This window comes from Dermacentor silvarum, chromosome 9 (genome assembly GCF_013339745.2).
Source record: "Dermacentor silvarum isolate Dsil-2018 chromosome 9, BIME_Dsil_1.4, whole genome shotgun sequence".
Taxonomy (NCBI): Eukaryota; Metazoa; Arthropoda; class Arachnida; order Ixodida; family Ixodidae; genus Dermacentor; species Dermacentor silvarum.
The window spans coordinates 4,659,216-4,680,270 of NC_051162.1; the positions used below are offsets into that span (position 1 = coordinate 4,659,216).

At 52.4% G+C, this 21,055-nt stretch overlaps 1 protein-coding gene across 1 annotated transcript in view; it reads right to left on the reverse strand.

Annotated features, from left to right (window-relative positions):
* Window positions 1–443: 443 nt before the first annotated feature.
* The window catches only part of LOC119465109 (WD repeat and HMG-box DNA-binding protein 1-like), a 546,382-nt gene continuing 525,770 nt past the window's right edge, over window positions 444–21,055 (reverse strand). The window contains exon 13 of the mRNA XM_037725912.2: window positions 444–1,097. Coding sequence (XP_037581840.1) covers window positions 939–1,097 — 159 coding nt within the window. The 3' untranslated portion in view covers window positions 444–938. The remainder of the gene's footprint in view (window positions 1,098–21,055) is intronic.

The window sequence follows — 21,055 nt, forward strand, 5'->3', positions numbered from 1 at the left end:
TTGTTGAGAAAATTTCGTGGCGTAAACAAAACTGCATACCCCATACCAGCGATAGTGAGCTGGCGGAGCTGAGAGTGAAAGCAGCGTAGCAGCATAGCGGATGCGAGGGGGGGAAGAGTGGGACGCGTAGAGGTGGTGCCGACGGCGATCTCGTTTCCCCGCGTTCGCGCCGAACGCGCCTGGTGTCCGTGACTGCAGCCGATGCCTCTTGCCTTAGAGTTTCTCACTATAACCCGTTTTATAGTGTGAAACTCTATGCCTCTGGCATCCAGCGATCTACTGGTTTGGGCAGAAATTTCTTGCCCACTGGACTGAAGAAATTGTCGATCGTTCTAGAACTCCTCCGCTTCATGCTTCACAGTAAGCTGTACGCAGACACGAAAGGGAGGTACAAATCGCACTTTAAATCAAATCAAATCAAAGATCTTTATTTTGCAGGAAGAAAAAATTTCACTGCGAGAGGCAAAGACTAAAGATGGGAAAGCCTGACGAGGTCTTGGCCCCCTGATCAACAATACAGTCTGCAGCAGTTGACACGACTCAATACACACTTCATCAAATACAATGCGTCTGCTTCTTCTCTACATCTGATCACATGCGTATGTTTATACATGTGTATTCAATACGCTCTACATACATTACACATTTAAAAAGAAGGTACATTGAAATGGAAGCTAGCAATTTTGTTTAATTATTGTGATTACCAGCAAAAAATTCAACAAAAAATTGTTGTCAAAATATAACATAATTTGACACCATTTATCTATCGACTACGAGGTTAGTAGTAGGTTAGTAGCTTATAGAACAGTATAGCACCGTGGTAGTGCCCTCGGTGACGCCCACAAGTTCTGTGACACCACTGTGGGGTCAGACACACTGATTCGTACCAGGAACGGATCTTTGCAAAGGTCGCTCCGACGTAAGAAGCGACAGCACTTTTATTCACTGCTCCGCTTTCTCCCTCCCGCCGCCTTGCGCATCATCTCGGGAAGGGTGAGTTGCCTGGAGCTGGCGTGTGGCCTGCTTCCGCTGCCGTGCTCTCGACCTTCTCCCAGCCGGTGTCCCTCACACTCTATGCGTTGCCGCTTCAGCACCACCTGGAACAAATTCTGAGCGCTAAGGATTGCCATTCGTCGCACTCCAGAGCGAAATCAACCAATGGCCGAAAACCCGTTTAATGCCTGTAATAGCCACTTAAGTATCAGTTATTTACCAGTCGTTCCAGTTGCTTAAACAGCCGCCACTGCTCAGACTGCTAGAAGATTAGAGGGATGCGAACAGTACGGCCTGCCTTAAGTGGCGACTTCGATATTTGTACTCGAAACACAATGACAACAAGGCCTAATACCAAAATCTCTGTAGCAGTTCTTTAAACAAAAATTTGCATCTGTCGTGAAAAATCAAGATGCCTCTGCGATGCAACAGAGGGAATCCGGCGACTATGACTGATGAGTCCCTTGACCATCCTTACTTCTGATTCGTGTGTGAACTGATTGCAGTGCTGTCAATCTCTGAATCCATTTTGCCACCAACTCGGTCAAAGACATTCGCAATATTGCAAAGTAGGTTTTTGCCAAATGCGGTTGTTTAGTTTGTCAATGAGGACATATTTATGTTATGCAAATATAATACAATGCATTACTCCCTGTGCCGGAGGCTCGCCTTCTGCGGCGCGGCCAAATGAATGCATTGGTGACCCCCTCCCGTCTGTTTCTCTATCGTTATCGAGTCGACCCCAGCTGTCCCAACTGCCCCTCTACATATGCGGACCTAGCTCATTGCCTTTTCCACTGCCCCGCTGCTCAGCAATCGCATCCATATCCTCCCCCTTCCCTTTCCATCACCACCTGGCTCGACTGGTGAAGGGGAAGAAGAACAGCGTAGACTTGCCGCCCAGGCGGTTGATATGCTCGGCCTGTAATATTTGGCTGAATAAATGTCTACTACTACTAATACTACTTATATAATGCTTGTAGCTTTAATTAAGTTCTAAGCAAGTTATAAAATATTTAAATATTGAAGCCACTGCACCTAAGCTGAATTATGTCGCAGTGCAAGTTGTAATGCAAACAGCACAGCCTGCCGCTGCAAGCCGTGTTTATACACGACTTAGGCATAATTATAGTTTGCACTATACACAAAACAAGTTTCGACAGCAACAAAAAGCCAGTATTGACAGGAAACTTTATTCAAGTTGTGAGGAAGATGTGCGCTGGACCTCTCGTAAAACTTGTAATAGCATCAAAGCAGTGTCACTTCATGAGATTTATGCGATGGGATATATAATTTTCTTGCATGCCGTGTATTGACGTAGAACGACCGCGCCCTCAACTAAGAAACGATAAGAGGAAGCTCTAACTTGGGGGCTCCTATCGAAATGCATGAGAAAGGAAACATCGTTTTTCTTGACAACCACTGCACCAAATTTGATGAGATTTATTTTATTTAAAAGAAAATGTTAAGATCTTATCACTGTAGGAAACAAAATTCTTATTTAGGCCATTCAACTTCTTACAGATATTGTTCAAAAATTGCAATTTTTTTTGAAAATATGAAGTTGAGAAGTTTTAAACTCAGTAACCACAAATAACACCAAAGGTCTATTCGTTATCTAATAGTACATCTAAGGCGCACAAAATTGATGTTTAATAGATGGCCCCAAAAATACTTATATGTGCGTAGGACCTCTGCAAAACGCTTTACATCTAAGGTGCACAAAATTGATTTTTAATAGATGGCCCCAAAATACACTTATATGTGGGTAGGACTTTTGCGAAACGCTTGCAAACATTGTAACAACGTCACGTAAAATATAAATTAGTACATACAGTTTGTCCGCCTTTCATGTACTCACGGATACAGTTTACACAACCAGCATATCTGTTTTATTGCAATAGCAATTATATGGATAGTCCGAACCGATTTCTGCCATCGGCGGCGCCGTCGTCGTCGCCGTGAGGTTCCGTATAAAGTCCAAGGGCTATAATGTATTCGCCGCGCGCCGTATAATGTACGTGCGAGTGAAAGCGCGCGAGACGCGCGCTTTCACTCGCACGCCAGAACGCTTGCTCACGCCAGCGTTTTGGTGGCTGCACAATTGGTGGCTGCACAATTGTTGTTGCAGCCATTTTATTTTGGCACGCAACCATTCACATAATTTTGATGCCTTAATTCAACCTCCTTCGTAGAAGTAAAAGTAAAAGTGCCACTTATTCCTTCTAAAACAATCCAATTTCGAGTAAAAAAATTGCTCGGTGGTCTCTGTATTCTTGTTTTTCATTGTCTGGATACTTGCAACAGGTCTTGTGTGTGTTGTTATGCTTGTGTAAAGTTTATTGCCATCACGCCATTAATTTCCGACTATTCTCCGTTATTACTTTGTTTAGCGCAAAACAACGGACACAACAAAGACGACAGGACAAGGCAACGTTACTAGTCGGGTACAACTTTAGAAGACAGGAGAGGCCCCGCCCAGATGACCGAAGCACAGCAGGCAATTGCCTCCGCGACTAAAGAAATAGTCCCGCTCAAAAAATTGCGACTGCTTCTGAAACGCGTATTTCTCGGTATAAATAAGGTTTGTGTATCTTGACGAGTGGCTTGGTAAAACTATCATGATGGAAATGGGTACAGCACATGGGCGATCGCGAGAGAAAAATAACTCCGTGCCTTCTACAACGCTGTGCGTCGTCTGCTACAGAGCAAGATCGACGGAGCACATGCCGGATCGCGAGAGAAAAATAACTCCGTGCCTTCTACAACGCTGTGCGTCGTCTGCTACAGAGCAAGATCGACGGAGCACATGCCGGATCGCGAGGGAAAAATAACTTCGTGCCTTCTACAACGCTGTGCGTCGTCTGCTACAGAGCAAGATCGACGGAGCACATGCCGGATCGCGAGAGAAAAATAACTTCGTGCCTTCTACAACGCTGTGCGTCGTCTGCTACAGAGCAAGATCGACGGAGCACATGCCGGATCGCGAGGGAAAAATAACTTCCTGCCTTCTACAACGCTGTGCGTCGTCTGCTACAGAGCAAGATCGACGGAGCACATGCCGGATCGCGAGAGAAAAATAACTTCGTGCCTTCTACAACGCTGTGCGTCGTCTGCTACAGAGCAAGATCGACGGAGCACATGCCGGATCGCGAGGGAAAAATAACTCCGTGCCTTCTACAACGCTGTGCGTCGTCTGCTACAGAGCAAGATCGACGGAGCACATGCCGGATCGCGAGAGAAAAATAACTCCGTGCCTTCTACAACGCTGTGCGTCGTCTGCTACAGAGCAAGATCGACGGAGCACATGCCGGATCGCGAGAGAAAAATAACTTCGTGCCTTCTACAACGCTGTGCGTCGTCTGCTACAGAGCAAGATCGACGGAGCACATGCCGGATCGCGAGGGAAAAATAACTTCGTGCCTTCTACAACGCTGTGCGTCGTCTGCTACAGAGCAAGATCGACGGAGCACATGCCGGATCGCGAGAGAAAAATAACTCCGTGCCTTCTACAACGCTGTGCGTCGTCTGCTACAGAGCAAGATCGACGGAGCACATGCCGGATCGCGAGAGAAAAATAACTCCGTGCCTTCTACAACGCTGTGCGTCGTCTGCTACAGAGCAAGATCGACGGAGCACATGCCGGATCGCGAGGGAAAAATAACTTCGTGCCTTCTACAACGCTGTGCGTCGTCTGCTACAGAGCAAGATCGACGGAGCACATGCCGGATCGCGAGAGAAAAATAACTCCGTGCCTTCTACAACGCTGTGCGTCGTCTGCTACAGAGCAAGATCGACGGAGCACATGCCGGATCGCGAGGGAAAAATAACTCCGTGCCTTCTACAACGCTGTGCGTCGTCTGCTACAGAGCAAGATCGACGGAGCACATGCCGGATCGCGAGGGAAAAATAACTCCGTGCCTTCTACAACGCTGTGCGTCGTCTGCTACAGAGCAAGATCGACGGAGCACATGCCGGATCGCGAGAGAAAAATAACTCCGTGCCTTCTACAACGCTGTGCGTCGTCTGCTACAGAGCAAGATCGACGGAGCACATGCCGGATCGCGAGAGAAAAATAACTCCGTGCCTTCTACAACGCTGTGCGTCGTCTGCTACAGAGCAAGATCGACGGAGCACATGCCGGATCGCGAGGGAAAAATAACTCCGTGCCTTCTACAACGCTGTGCGTCGTCTGCTACAGAGCAAGATCGACGGAGCACATGCCGGATCGCGAGAGAAAAATAACTCCGTGCCTTCTACAACGCTGTGCGTCGTCTGCTACAGAGCAAGATCGACGGAGCACATGCCGGATCGCGAGGGAAAAATAACTCCGTGCCTTCTACAACGCTGTGCGTCGTCTGCTACAGAGCAAGATCGACGGAGCACATGCCGGATCGCGAGGGAAAAATAACTCCGTGCCTTCTACAACGCTGTGCGTCGTCTGCTACAGAGCAAGATCGACGGAGCACATGCCGGATCGCGAGAGAAAAATAACTCCGTGCCTTCTACAACGCTGTGCGTCGTCTGCTACAGAGCAAGATCGACGGAGCACATGCCGGATCGCGAGAGAAAAATAACTCCGTGCCTTCTACAACGCTGTGCGTCGTCTGCTACAGAGCAAGATCGACGGAGCACATGCCGGATCGCGAGAGAAAAATAACTCCGTGCCTTCTACAACGCTGTGCGTCGTCTGCTACAGAGCAAGATCGACGGAGCACATGCCGGATCGCGAGAGAAAAATAACTCCGTGCCTTCTACAACGCTGTGCGTCGTCTGCTACAGAGCAAGATCGACGGAGCACATGCCGGATCGCGAGAGAAAAATAACTCCGTGCCTTCTACAACGCTGTGCGTCGTCTGCTACAGAGCAAGATCGACGGAGCACATGCCGGATCGCGAGGGAAAAATAACTTCGTGCCTTCTACAACGCTGTGCGTCGTCTGCTACAGAGCAAGATCGACGGAGCACATGCCGGATCGCGAGAGAAAAATAACTCCGTGCCTTCTACAACGCTGTGCGTCGTCTGCTACAGAGCAAGATCGACGGAGCACATGCCGGATCGCGAGGAGAAAAATAACTCCGTGCCTTCTACAACGCTGTGCGTCGTCTGCTACAGAGCAAGATCGACGGAGCACATGCCGGATCGCGAGGAGAAAAATAACTCCGTGCCTTCTACAACGCTGTGCGTCGTCTGCTACAGAGCAAGATCGACGGAGCACATGCCGGATCGCGAGGGAAAAATAACTCCGTGCCTTCTACAACGCTGTGCGTCGTCTGCTACAGAGCAAGATCGACGGAGCACATGCCGGATCGCGAGGGAAAAATAACTCCGTGCCTTCTACAACGCTGTGCGTCGTCTGCTACAGAGCAAGATCGACGGAGCACATGCCGGATCGCGAGGGAAAAATAACTCCGTGCCTTCTACAACGCTGTGCGTCGTCTGCTACAGAGCAAGATCGACGGAGCACATGCCGGATCGCGAGAGAAAAATAACTCCGTGCCTTCTACAACGCTGTGCGTCGTCTGCTACAGAGCAAGATCGACGGAGCACATGCCGGATCGCGAGAGAAAAATAACTCCGTGCCTTCTACAACGCTGTGCGTCGTCTGCTACAGAGCAAGATCGACGGAGCACATGCCGGATCGCGAGAGAAAAATAACTCCGTGCCTTCTACAACGCTGTGCGTCGTCTGCTACAGAGCAAGATCGACGGAGCACATGCCGGATCGCGAGAGAAAAATAACTCCGTGCCTTCTACAACGCTGTGCGTCGTCTGCTACAGAGCAAGATCGACGGAGCACATGCCGGATCGCGAGAGAAAAATAACTCCGTGCCTTCTACAACGCTGTGCGTCGTCTGCTACAGAGCAAGATCGACGGAGCACATGCCGGATCGCGAGAGGAAAAATAACTCCGTGCCTTCTACAACGCTGTGCGTCGTCTGCTACAGAGCAAGATCGACGGAGCACATGCCGGATCGCGAGAGAAAAATAACTCCGTGCCTTCTACAACGCTGTGCGTCGTCTGCTACAGAGCAAGATCGACGGAGCACATGCCGGATCGCGAGGGAAAAATAACTCCGTGCCTTCTACAACGCTGTGCGTCGTCTGCTACAGAGCAAGATCGACGGAGCACATGCCGGATCGCGAGGGAAAAATAACTCCGTGCCTTCTACAACGCTGTGCGTCGTCTGCTACAGAGCAAGATCGACGGAGCACATGCCGGATCGCGAGGAGAAAAATAACTCCGTGCCTTCTACAACGCTGTGCGTCGTCTGCTACAGAGCAAGATCGACGGAGCACATGCCGGATCGCGAGGGAAAAATAACTCCGTGCCTTCTACAACGCTGTGCGTCGTCTGCTACAGAGCAAGATCGACGGAGCACATGCCGGATCGCGAGGGAAAAATAACTCCGTGCCTTCTACAACGCTGTGCGTCGTCTGCTACAGAGCAAGATCGACGGAGCACATGCCGGATCGCGAGGGAAAAATAACTCCGTGCCTTCTACAACGCTGTGCGTCGTCTGCTACAGAGCAAGATCGACGGAGCACATGCCGGATCGCGAGGGAAAAATAACTCCGTGCCTTCTACAACGCTGTGCGTCGTCTGCTACAGAGCAAGATCGACGGAGCACATGCCGGATCGCGAGAGAAAAATAACTCCGTGCCTTCTACAACGCTGTGCGTCGTCTGCTACAGAGCAAGATCGACGGAGCACATGCCGGATCGCGAGAGAAAAATAACTCCGTGCCTTCTACAACGCTGTGCGTCGTCTGCTACAGAGCAAGATCGACGGAGCACATGCCGGATCGCGAGAGAAAAATAACTCCGTGCCTTCTACAACGCTGTGCGTCGTCTGCTACAGAGCAAGATCGACGGAGCACATGCCGGATCGCGAGGGAAAAATAACTCCGTGCCTTCTACAACGCTGTGCGTCGTCTGCTACAGAGCAAGATCGACGGAGCACATGCCGGATCGCGAGGAGAAAAATAACTCCGTGCCTTCTACAACGCTGTGCGTCGTCTGCTACAGAGCAAGATCGACGGAGCACATGCCGGATCGCGAGGAGAAAAATAACTCCGTGCCTTCTACAACGCTGTGCGTCGTCTGCTACAGAGCAAGATCGACGGAGCACATGCCGGATCGCGAGAGAAAAATAACTCGTGCCTTCTACAACGCTGTGCGTCGTCTGCTACAGAGCAAGATCGACGGAGCACATGCCGGATCGCGAGGGAAAAATAACTCCGTGCCTTCTACAACGCTGTGCGTCGTCTGCTACAGAGCAAGATCGACGGAGCACATGCCGGATCGCGAGAGGAAAAATAACTTCCGTGCCTTCTACAACGCTGTGCGTCGTCTGCTACAGAGCAAGATCGACGGAGCACATGCCGGATCGCGAGGGAAAAATAACTCCGTGCCTTCTACAACGCTGTGCGTCGTCTGCTACAGAGCAAGATCGACGGAGCACATGCCGGATCGCGAGGAGAAAAATAACTCCGTGCCTTCTACAACGCTGTGCGTCGTCTGCTACAGAGCAAGATCGACGGAGCACATGCCGGATCGCGAGAGAAAAATAACTCCGTGCCTTCTACAACGCTGTGCGTCGTCTGCTACAGAGCAAGATCGACGGAGCACATGCCGGATCGCGAGAGAAAAATAACTCCGTGCCTTCTACAACGCTGTGCGTCGTCTGCTACAGAGCAAGATCGACGGAGCACATGCCGGATCGCGAGAGAAAAATAACTCCGTGCCTTCTACAACGCTGTGCGTCGTCTGCTACAGAGCAAGATCGACGGAGCACATGCCGGATCGCGAGGAGAAAAATAACTCCGTGCCTTCTACAACGCTGTGCGTCGTCTGCTACAGAGCAAGATCGACGGAGCACATGCCGGATCGCGAGGAGAAAAATAACTTCGTGCCTTCTACAACGCTGTGCGTCGTCTGCTACAGAGCAAGATCGACGGAGCACATGCCGGATCGCGAGAGAAAAATAACTCCGTGCCTTCTACAACGCTGTGCGTCGTCTGCTACAGAGCAAGATCGACGGAGCACATGCCGGATCGCGAGGGAAAAATAACTCCGTGCCTTCTACAACGCTGTGCGTCGTCTGCTACAGAGCAAGATCGACGGAGCACATGCCGGATCGCGAGAGAAAAATAACTCCGTGCCTTCTACAACGCTGTGCGTCGTCTGCTACAGAGCAAGATCGACGGAGCACATGCCGGATCGCGAGAGAAAAATAACTTCCGTGCCTTCTACAACGCTGTGCGTCGTCTGCTACAGAGCAAGATCGACGGAGCACATGCCGGATCGCGAGAGAAAAATAACTCCGTGCCTTCTACAACGCTGTGCGTCGTCTGCTACAGAGCAAGATCGACGGAGCACATGCCGGATCGCGAGAGAAAAATAACTCCGTGCCTTCTACAACGCTGTGCGTCGTCTGCTACAGAGCAAGATCGACGGAGCACATGCCGGATCGCGAGAGGAAAAATAACTCCGTGCCTTCTACAACGCTGTGCGTCGTCTGCTACAGAGCAAGATCGACGGAGCACATGCCGGATCGCGAGGAGAAAAATAACTTCGTGCCTTCTACAACGCTGTGCGTCGTCTGCTACAGAGCAAGATCGACGGAGCACATGCCGGATCGCGAGAGAAAAATAACTTCGTGCCTTCTACAACGCTGTGCGTCGTCTGCTACAGAGCAAGATCGACGGAGCACATGCCGGATCGCGAGGAGAAAAATAACTTCGTGCCTTCTACAACGCTGTGCGTCGTCTGCTACAGAGCAAGATCGACGGAGCACATGCCGGATCGCGAGAGAAAAATAACTTCCGTGCCTTCTACAACGCTGTGCGTCGTCTGCTACAGAGCAAGATCGACGGAGCACATGCCGGATCGCGAGAGGAAAAATAACTTCGTGCCTTCTACAACGCTGTGCGTCGTCTGCTACAGAGCAAGATCGACGGAGCACATGCCGGATCGCGAGGGAAAAATAACTTCGTGCCTTCTACAACGCTGTGCGTCGTCTGCTACAGAGCAAGATCGACGGAGCACATGCCGGATCGCGAGAGAAAAATAACTTCGTGCCTTCTACAACGCTGTGCGTCGTCTGCTACAGAGCAAGATCGACGGAGCACATGCCGGATCGCGAGAGAAAAATAACTTCGTGCCTTCTACAACGCTGTGCGTCGTCTGCTACAGAGCAAGATCGACGGAGCACATGCCGGATCGCGAGGAGAAAAATAACTTCGTGCCTTCTACAACGCTGTGCGTCGTCTGCTACAGAGCAAGATCGACGGAGCACATGCCGGATCGCGAGAGAAAAATAACTTCGTGCCTTCTACAACGCTGTGCGTCGTCTGCTACAGAGCAAGATCGACGGAGCACATGCCGGATCGCGAGGGAAAAATAACTTCGTGCCTTCTACAACGCTGTGCGTCGTCTGCTACAGAGCAAGATCGACGGAGCACATGCCGGATCGCGAGGAGAAAAATAACTTCGTGCCTTCTACAACGCTGTGCGTCGTCTGCTACAGAGCAAGATCGACGGAGCACATGCCGGATCGCGAGAGGAAAAATAACTTCGTGCCTTCTACAACGCTGTGCGTCGTCTGCTACAGAGCAAGATCGACGGAGCACATGCCGGATCGCGAGGGAAAAATAACTTCGTGCCTTCTACAACGCTGTGCGTCGTCTGCTACAGAGCAAGATCGACGGAGCACATGCCGGATCGCGAGAGAAAAATAACTTCGTGCCTTCTACAACGCTGTGCGTCGTCTGCTACAGAGCAAGATCGACGGAGCACATGCCGGATCGCGAGAGAAAAATAACTTCGTGCCTTCTACAACGCTGTGCGTCGTCTGCTACAGAGCAAGATCGACGGAGCACATGCCGGATCGCGAGGAGAAAAATAACTTCGTGCCTTCTACAACGCTGTGCGTCGTCTGCTACAGAGCAAGATCGACGGAGCACATGCCGGATCGCGAGGGAAAAATAACTTCGTGCCTTCTACAACGCTGTGCGTCGTCTGCTACAGAGCAAGATCGACGGAGCACATGCCGGATCGCGAGGAGAAAAATAACTTCGTGCCTTCTACAACGCTGTGCGTCGTCTGCTACAGAGCAAGATCGACGGAGCACATGCCGGATCGCGAGAGAAAAATAACTTCGTGCCTTCTACAACGCTGTGCGTCGTCTGCTACAGAGCAAGATCGACGGAGCACATGCCGGATCGCGAGGGAAAAATAACTTCGTGCCTTCTACAACGCTGTGCGTCGTCTGCTACAGAGCAAGATCGACGGAGCACATGCCGGATCGCGAGGGAAAAATAACTTCGTGCCTTCTACAACGCTGTGCGTCGTCTGCTACAGAGCAAGATCGACGGAGCACATGCCGGATCGCGAGAGAAAAATAACTTCGTGCCTTCTACAACGCTGTGCGTCGTCTGCTACAGAGCAAGATCGACGGAGCACATGCCGGATCGCGAGGGAAAAATAACTTCGTGCCTTCTACAACGCTGTGCGTCGTCTGCTACAGAGCAAGATCGACGGAGCACATGCCGGATCGCGAGAGAAAAATAACTTCGTGCCTTCTACAACGCTGTGCGTCGTCTGCTACAGAGCAAGATCGACGGAGCACATGCCGGATCGCGAGAGAAAAATAACTTCGTGCCTTCTACAACGCTGTGCGTCGTCTGCTACAGAGCAAGATCGACGGAGCACATGCCGGATCGCGAGGGAAAAATAACTTCGTGCCTTCTACAACGCTGTGCGTCGTCTGCTACAGAGCAAGATCGACGGAGCACATGCCGGATCGCGAGAGAAAAATAACTTCGTGCCTTCTACAACGCTGTGCGTCGTCTGCTACAGAGCAAGATCGACGGAGCACATGCCGGATCGCGAGGGAAAAATAACTTCGTGCCTTCTACAACGCTGTGCGTCGTCTGCTACAGAGCAAGATCGACGGAGCACATGCCGGATCGCGAGGGAAAAATAACTTCGTGCCTTCTACAACGCTGTGCGTCGTCTGCTACAGAGCAAGATCGACGGAGCACATGCCGGATCGCGAGGGAAAAATAACTTCGTGCCTTCTACAACGCTGTGCGTCGTCTGCTACAGAGCAAGATCGACGGAGCACATGCCGGATCGCGAGGGAAAAATAACTTCGTGCCTTCTACAACGCTGTGCGTCGTCTGCTACAGAGCAAGATCGACGGAGCACATGCCGGATCGCGAGAGAAAAATAACTTCGTGCCTTCTACAACGCTGTGCGTCGTCTGCTACAGAGCAAGATCGACGGAGCACATGCCGGATCGCGAGGGAAAAATAACTTCGTGCCTTCTACAACGCTGTGCGTCGTCTGCTACAGAGCAAGATCGACGGAGCACATGCCGGATCGCGAGGGAAAAATAACTTCGTGCCTTCTACAACGCTGTGCGTCGTCTGCTACAGAGCAAGATCGACGGAGCACATGCCGGATCGCGAGGGAAAAATAACTTCGTGCCTTCTACAACGCTGTGCGTCGTCTGCTACAGAGCAAGATCGACGGAGCACATGCCGGATCGCGAGGGAAAAATAACTTCGTGCCTTCTACAACGCTGTGCGTCGTCTGCTACAGAGCAAGATCGACGGAGCACATGCCGGATCGCGAGGGAAAAATAACTTCGTGCCTTCTACAACGCTGTGCGTCGTCTGCTACAGAGCAAGATCGACGGAGCACATGCCGGATCGCGAGGGAAAAATAACTTCGTGCCTTCTACAACGCTGTGCGTCGTCTGCTACAGAGCAAGATCGACGGAGCACATGCCGGATCGCGAGGGAAAAATAACTTCGTGCCTTCTACAACGCTGTGCGTCGTCTGCTACAGAGCAAGATCGACGGAGCACATGCCGGATCGCGAGGGAAAAATAACTTCGTGCCTTCTACAACGCTGTGCGTCGTCTGCTACAGAGCAAGATCGACGGAGCACATGCCGGATCGCGAGGAGAAAAATAACTTCGTGCCTTCTACAACGCTGTGCGTCGTCTGCTACAGAGCAAGATCGACGGAGCACATGCCGGATCGCGAGGGAAAAATAACTTCGTGCCTTCTACAACGCTGTGCGTCGTCTGCTACAGAGCAAGATCGACGGAGCACATGCCGGATCGCGAGGAGAAAAATAACTTCGTGCCTTCTACAACGCTGTGCGTCGTCTGCTACAGAGCAAGATCGACGGAGCACATGCCGGATCGCGAGGAGAAAAATAACTTCGTGCCTTCTACAACGCTGTGCGTCGTCTGCTACAGAGCAAGATCGACGGAGCACATGCCGGATCGCGAGGGAAAAATAACTTCGTGCCTTCTACAACGCTGTGCGTCGTCTGCTACAGAGCAAGATCGACGGAGCACATGCCGGATCGCGAGAGAAAAATAACTTCGTGCCTTCTACAACGCTGTGCGTCGTCTGCTACAGAGCAAGATCGACGGAGCACATGCCGGATCGCGAGGGAAAAATAACTTCGTGCCTTCTACAACGCTGTGCGTCGTCTGCTACAGAGCAAGATCGACGGAGCACATGCCGGATCGCGAGGGAAAAATAACTTCGTGCCTTCTACAACGCTGTGCGTCGTCTGCTACAGAGCAAGATCGACGGAGCACATGCCGGATCGCGAGGGAAAAATAACTTCGTGCCTTCTACAACGCTGTGCGTCGTCTGCTACAGAGCAAGATCGACGGAGCACATGCCGGATCGCGAGGAGAAAAATAACTTCGTGCCTTCTACAACGCTGTGCGTCGTCTGCTACAGAGCAAGATCGACGGAGCACATGCCGGATCGCGAGGGAAAAATAACTTCGTGCCTTCTACAACGCTGTGCGTCGTCTGCTACAGAGCAAGATCGACGGAGCACATGCCGGATCGCGAGGAGAAAAATAACTTCGTGCCTTCTACAACGCTGTGCGTCGTCTGCTACAGAGCAAGATCGACGGAGCACATGCCGGATCGCGAGGAGAAAAATAACTTCGTGCCTTCTACAACGCTGTGCGTCGTCTGCTACAGAGCAAGATCGACGGAGCACATGCCGGATCGCGAGGAGAAAAATAACTTCGTGCCTTCTACAACGCTGTGCGTCGTCTGCTACAGAGCAAGATCGACGGAGCACATGCCGGATCGCGAGGGAAAAATAACTTCGTGCCTTCTACAACGCTGTGCGTCGTCTGCTACAGAGCAAGATCGACGGAGCACATGCCGGATCGCGAGGGAAAAATAACTTCGTGCCTTCTACAACGCTGTGCGTCGTCTGCTACAGAGCAAGATCGACGGAGCACATGCCGGATCGCGAGGGAAAAATAACTTCGTGCCTTCTACAACGCTGTGCGTCGTCTGCTACAGAGCAAGATCGACGGAGCACATGCCGGATCGCGAGAGAAAAATAACTTCGTGCCTTCTACAACGCTGTGCGTCGTCTGCTACAGAGCAAGATCGACGGAGCACATGCCGGATCGCGAGGGAAAAATAACTTCGTGCCTTCTACAACGCTGTGCGTCGTCTGCTACAGAGCAAGATCGACGGAGCACATGCCGGATCGCGAGGGAAAAATAACTTCGTGCCTTCTACAACGCTGTGCGTCGTCTGCTACAGAGCAAGATCGACGGAGCACATGCCGGATCGCGAGAGAAAAATAACTTCGTGCCTTCTACAACGCTGTGCGTCGTCTGCTACAGAGCAAGATCGACGGAGCACATGCCGGATCGCGAGGGAAAAATAACTTCGTGCCTTCTACAACGCTGTGCGTCGTCTGCTACAGAGCAAGATCGACGGAGCACATGCCGGATCGCGAGGGAAAAATAACTTCGTGCCTTCTACAACGCTGTGCGTCGTCTGCTACAGAGCAAGATCGACGGAGCACATGCCGGATCGCGAGGGAAAAATAACTTCGTGCCTTCTACAACGCTGTGCGTCGTCTGCTACAGAGCAAGATCGACGGAGCACATGCCGGATCGCGAGGGAAAAATAACTTCGTGCCTTCTACAACGCTGTGCGTCGTCTGCTACAGAGCAAGATCGACGGAGCACATGCCGGATCGCGAGGGAAAAATAACTTCGTGCCTTCTACAACGCTGTGCGTCGTCTGCTACAGAGCAAGATCGACGGAGCACATGCCGGATCGCGAGAGAAAAATAACTTCGTGCCTTCTACAACGCTGTGCGTCGTCTGCTACAGAGCAAGATCGACGGAGCACATGCCGGATCGCGAGGGAAAAATAACTTCGTGCCTTCTACAACGCTGTGCGTCGTCTGCTACAGAGCAAGATCGACGGAGCACATGCCGGATCGCGAGAGAAAAATAACTTCGTGCCTTCTACAACGCTGTGCGTCGTCTGCTACAGAGCAAGATCGACGGAGCACATGCCGGATCGCGAGGGAAAAATAACTTCGTGCCTTCTACAACGCTGTGCGTCGTCTGCTACAGAGCAAGATCGACGGAGCACATGCCGGATCGCGAGGGAAAAATAACTTCGTGCCTTCTACAACGCTGTGCGTCGTCTGCTACAGAGCAAGATCGACGGAGCACATGCCGGATCGCGAGGGAAAAATAACTTCGTGCCTTCTACAACGCTGTGCGTCGTCTGCTACAGAGCAAGATCGACGGAGCACATGCCGGATCGCGAGGGAAAAATAACTTCGTGCCTTCTACAACGCTGTGCGTCGTCTGCTACAGAGCAAGATCGACGGAGCACATGCCGGATCGCGAGGGAAAAATAACTTCGTGCCTTCTACAACGCTGTGCGTCGTCTGCTACAGAGCAAGATCGACGGAGCACATGCCGGATCGCGAGGGAAAAATAACTTCGTGCCTTCTACAACGCTGTGCGTCGTCTGCTACAGAGCAAGATCGACGGAGCACATGCCGGATCGCGAGGGAAAAATAACTTCGTGCCTTCTACAACGCTGTGCGTCGTCTGCTACAGAGCAAGATCGACGGAGCACATGCCGGATCGCGAGGGAAAAATAACTTCGTGCCTTCTACAACGCTGTGCGTCGTCTGCTACAGAGCAAGATCGACGGAGCACATGCCGGATCGCGAGGGAAAAATAACTTCGTGCCTTCTACAACGCTGTGCGTCGTCTGCTACAGAGCAAGATCGACGGAGCACATGCCGGATCGCGAGGGAAAAATAACTTCGTGCCTTCTACAACGCTGTGCGTCGTCTGCTACAGAGCAAGATCGACGGAGCACATGCCGGATCGCGAGGGAAAAATAACTTCGTGCCTTCTACAACGCTGTGCGTCGTCTGCTACAGAGCAAGATCGACGGAGCACATGCCGGATCGCGAGGGAAAAATAACTTCGTGCCTTCTACAACGCTGTGCGTCGTCTGCTACAGAGCAAGATCGACGGAGCACATGCCGGATCGCGAGGGAAAAATAACTTCGTGCCTTCTACAACGCTGTGCGTCGTCTGCTACAGAGCAAGATCGACGGAGCACATGCCGGATCGCGAGGGAAAAATAACTTCGTGCCTTCTACAACGCTGTGCGTCGTCTGCTACAGAGCAAGATCGACGGAGCACATGCCGGATCGCGAGGGAAAAATAACTTCGTGCCTTCTACAACGCTGTGCGTCGTCTGCTACAGAGCAAGATCGACGGAGCACATGCCGGATCGCGAGGGAAAAATAACTTCGTGCCTTCTACAACGCTGTGCGTCGTCTGCTACAGAGCAAGATCGACGGAGCACATGCCGGATCGCGAGGGAAAAATAACTTCGTGCCTTCTACAACGCTGTGCGTCGTCTGCTACAGAGCAAGATCGACGGAGCACATGCCGGATCGCGAGGGAAAAATAACTTCGTGCCTTCTACAACGCTGTGCGTCGTCTGCTACAGAGCAAGATCGACGGAGCACATGCCGGATCGCGAGGGAAAAATAACTTCGTGCCTTCTACAACGCTGTGCGTCGTCTGCTACAGAGCAAGATCGACGGAGCACATGCCGGATCGCGAGGGAAAAATAACTTCGTGCCTTCTACAACGCTGTGCGTCGTCTGCTACAGAGCAAGATCGACGGAGCACATGCCGGATCGCGAGGGAAAAATAACTTCGTGCCTTCTACAACGCTGTGCGTCGTCTGCTACAGAGCAAGATCGACGGAGCACATGCCGGATCGCGAGGGAAAAATAACTTCGTGCCTTCTACAACGCTGTGCGTCGTCTGCTACAGAGCAAGATCGACGGAGCACATGCCGGATCGCGAGGGAAAAATAACTTCGTGCCTTCTACAACGCTGTGCGTCGTCTGCTACAGAGCAAGATCGACGGAGCACATGCCGGATCGCGAGGAGAAAAATAACTTCGTGCCTTCTACAACGCTGTGCGTCGTCTGCTACAGAGCAAGATCGACGGAGCACATGCCGGATCGCGAGGGAAAAATAACTTCGTGCCTTCTACAACGCTGTGCGTCGTCTGCTACAGAGCAAGATCGACGGAGCACATGCCGGATCGCGAGGGAAAAATAACTTCGTGCCTTCTACAACGCTGTGCGTCGTCTGCTACAGAGCAAGATCGACGGAGCACATGCCGGATCGCGAGGGAAAAATAACTTCGTGCCTTCTACAACGCTGTGCGTCGTCTGCTACAGAGCAAGATCGACGGAGCACATGCCGGATCGCGAGGGAAAAATAACTTCGTGCCTTCTACAACGCTGTGCGTCGTCTGCTACAGAGCAAGATCGACGGAGCACATGCCGGATCGCGAGGGAAAAATAACTTCGTGCCTTCTACAACGCTGTGCGTCGTCTGCTACAGAGCAAGATCGACGGAGCACATGCCGGATCGCGAGGGAAAAATAACTTCGTGCCTTCTACAACGCTGTGCGTCGTCTGCTACAGAGCAAGATCGACGGAGCACATGCCGGATCGCGAGGGAAAAATAACTTCGTGCCTTCTACAACGCTGTGCGTCGTCTGCTACAGAGCAAGATCGACGGAGCACATGCCGGATCGCGAGGGAAAAATAACTTCGTGCCTTCTACAACGCTGTGCGTCGTCTGCTACAGAGCAAGATCGACGGAGCACATGCCGGATCGCGAGGGAAAAATAACTTCGTGCCTTCTACAACGCTGTGCGTCGTCTGCTACAGAGCAAGATCGACGGAGCACATGCCGGATCGCGAGGGAAAAATAACTTCGTGCCTTCTACAACGCTGTGCGTCGTCTGCTACAGAGCAAGATCGACGGAGCACATGCCGGATCGCGAGGGAAAAATAACTTCGTGCCTTCTACAACGCTGTGCGTCGTCTGCTACAGAGCAAGATCGACGGAGCACATGCCGGATCGCGAGGGAAAAATAACTTCGTGCCTTCTACAACGCTGTGCGTCGTCTGCTACAGAGCAAGATCGACGGAGCACATGCCGGATCGCGAGGGAAAAATAACTTCGTGCCTTCTACAACGCTGTGCGTCGTCTGCTACAGAGCAAGATCGACGGAGCACATGCCGGATCGCGAGAGAAAAATAACTTCGTGCCTTCTACAACGCTGTGCGTCGTCTGCTACAGAGCAAGATCGACGGAGCACATGCCGGATCGCGAGGGAAAAATAACTTCGTGCCTTCTACAACGCTGTGCGTCGTCTGCTACAGAGCAAGATCGACGGAGCACATGCCGGATCGCGAGGGAAAAATAACTTCGTGCCTTCTACAACGCTGTGCGTCGTCTGCTACAGAGCAAGATCGACGGAGCACATGCCGGATCGCGAGGGAAAAATAACTTCGTGCCTTCTACAACGCTGTGCGTCGTCTGCTACAGAGCAAGATCGACGGAGCACATGCCGGATCGCGAGGGAAAAATAACTTCGTGCCTTCTACAACGCTGTGCGTCGTCTGCTACAGAGCAAGATCGACGGAGCACATGCCGGATCGCGAGGGAAAAATAACTTCGTGCCTTCTACAACGCTGTGCGTCGTCTGCTACAGAGCAAGATCGACGGAGCACATGCCGGATCGCGAGGGAAAAATAACTTCGTGCCTTCTACAACGCTGTGCGTCGTCTGCTACAGAGCAAGATCGACGGAGCACATGCCGGATCGCGAGGAGAAAAATAACTTCGTGCCTTCTACAACGCTGTGCGTCGTCTGCTACAGAGCAAGATCGACGGAGCACATGCCGGATCGCGAGAGGAAAAATAACTTCGTGCCTTCTACAACGCTGTGCGTCGTCTGCTACAGAGCAAGATCGACGGAGCACATGCCGGATCGCGAGGAGAAAAATAACTTCGTGCCTTCTACAACGCTGTGCGTCGTCTGCTACAGAGCAAGATCGACGGAGCACATGCCGGATCGCGAGGGAAAAATAACTTCGTGCCTTCTACAACGCTGTGCGTCGTCTGCTACAGAGCAAGATCGACGGAGCACATGCCGGATCGCGAGGGAAAAATAACTTCGTGCCTTCTACAACGCTGTGCGTCGTCTGCTACAGAGCAAGATCGACGGAGCACATGCCGGATCGCGAGAGAAAAATAACTTCGTGCCTTCTACAACGCTGTGCGTCGTCTGCTACAGAGCAAGATCGACGGAGCACATGCCGGATCGCGAGGGAAAAATAACTTCGTGCCTTCTACAACGCTGTGCGTCGTCTGCTACAGAGCAAGATCGACGGAGCACATGCCGGATCGCGAGGGAAAAATAACTTCGTGCCTTCTACAACGCTGTGCGTCGTCTGCTACAGAGCAAGATCGACGGAGCACATGCCGGATCGCGAGGAGAAAAATAACTTCGTGCCTTCTACAACGCTGTGCGTCGTCTGCTACAGAGCAAGATCGACGGAGCACATGCCGGATCGCGAGGGAAAAATAACTTCGTGCCTTCTACAACGCTGTGCGTCGTCTGCTACAGAGCAAGATCGACGGAGCACATGCCGGATCGCGAGGGAAAAATAACTTCGTGCCTTCTACAACGCTGTGCGTCGTCTGCTACAGAGCAAGATCGACGGAGCACATGCCGGATCGCGAGGGAAAAATAACTTCGTGCCTTCTACAACGCTGTGCGTCGTCTGCTACAGAGCAAGATCGACGGAGCACATGCCGGATCGCGAGGAGAAAAATAACTTCGTGCCTTCTACAACGCTGTGCGTCGTCTGCTACAGAGCAAGATCGACGGAGCACATGCCGGATCGCGAGGGAAAAATAACTTCGTGCCTTCTACAACGCTGTGCGTCGTCTGCTACAGAGCAAGATCGACGGAGCACATGCCGGATCGCGAGGGAAAAATAACTTCGTGCCTTCTACAACGCTGTGCGTCGTCTGCTACAGAGCAAGATCGACGGAGCACATGCCGGATCGCGAGGGAAAAATAACTTCGTGCCTTCTACAACGCTGTGCGTCGTCTGCTACAGAGCAAGATCGACGGAGCACATGCCGGATCGCGAGGGAAAAATAACTTCGTGCCTTCTACAACGCTGTGCGTCGTCTGCTACAGAGCAAGATCGACGGAGCACATGCCGGATCGCGAGGAGAAAAATAACTTCGTGCCTTCTACAACGCTGTGCGTCGTCTGCTACAGAGCAAGATCGACGGAGCACATGCCGGATCGCGAGGGAAAAATAACTTCGTGCCTTCTACAACGCTGTGCGTCGTCTGCTACAGAGCAAGATCGACGGAGCACATGCCGGATCGCGAGGGAAAAATAACTTCGTGCCTTCTACAACGCTGTGCGTCGTCTGCTACAGAGCAAGATCGACGGAGCACATGCCGGATCGCGAGGGAAAAATAACTTCGTGCCTTCTACAACGCTGTGCGTCGTCTGCTACAGAGCAAGATCGACGGAGCACATGCCGGATCGCGAGGGAAAAATAACTTCGTGCCTTCTACAACGCTGTGCGTCGTCTGCTACAGAGCAAGATCGACGGAGCACATGCCGGATCGCGAGGGAAAAATAACTTCGTGCCTTCTACAACGCTGTGCGTCGTCTGCTACAGAGCAAGATCGACGGAGCACATGCCGGATCGCGAGAGAAAAATAACTTCGTGCCTTCTACAACGCTGTGCGTCGTCTGCTACAGAGCAAGATCGACGGAGCACATGCCGGATCGCGAGGGAAAAATAACTTCGTGCCTTC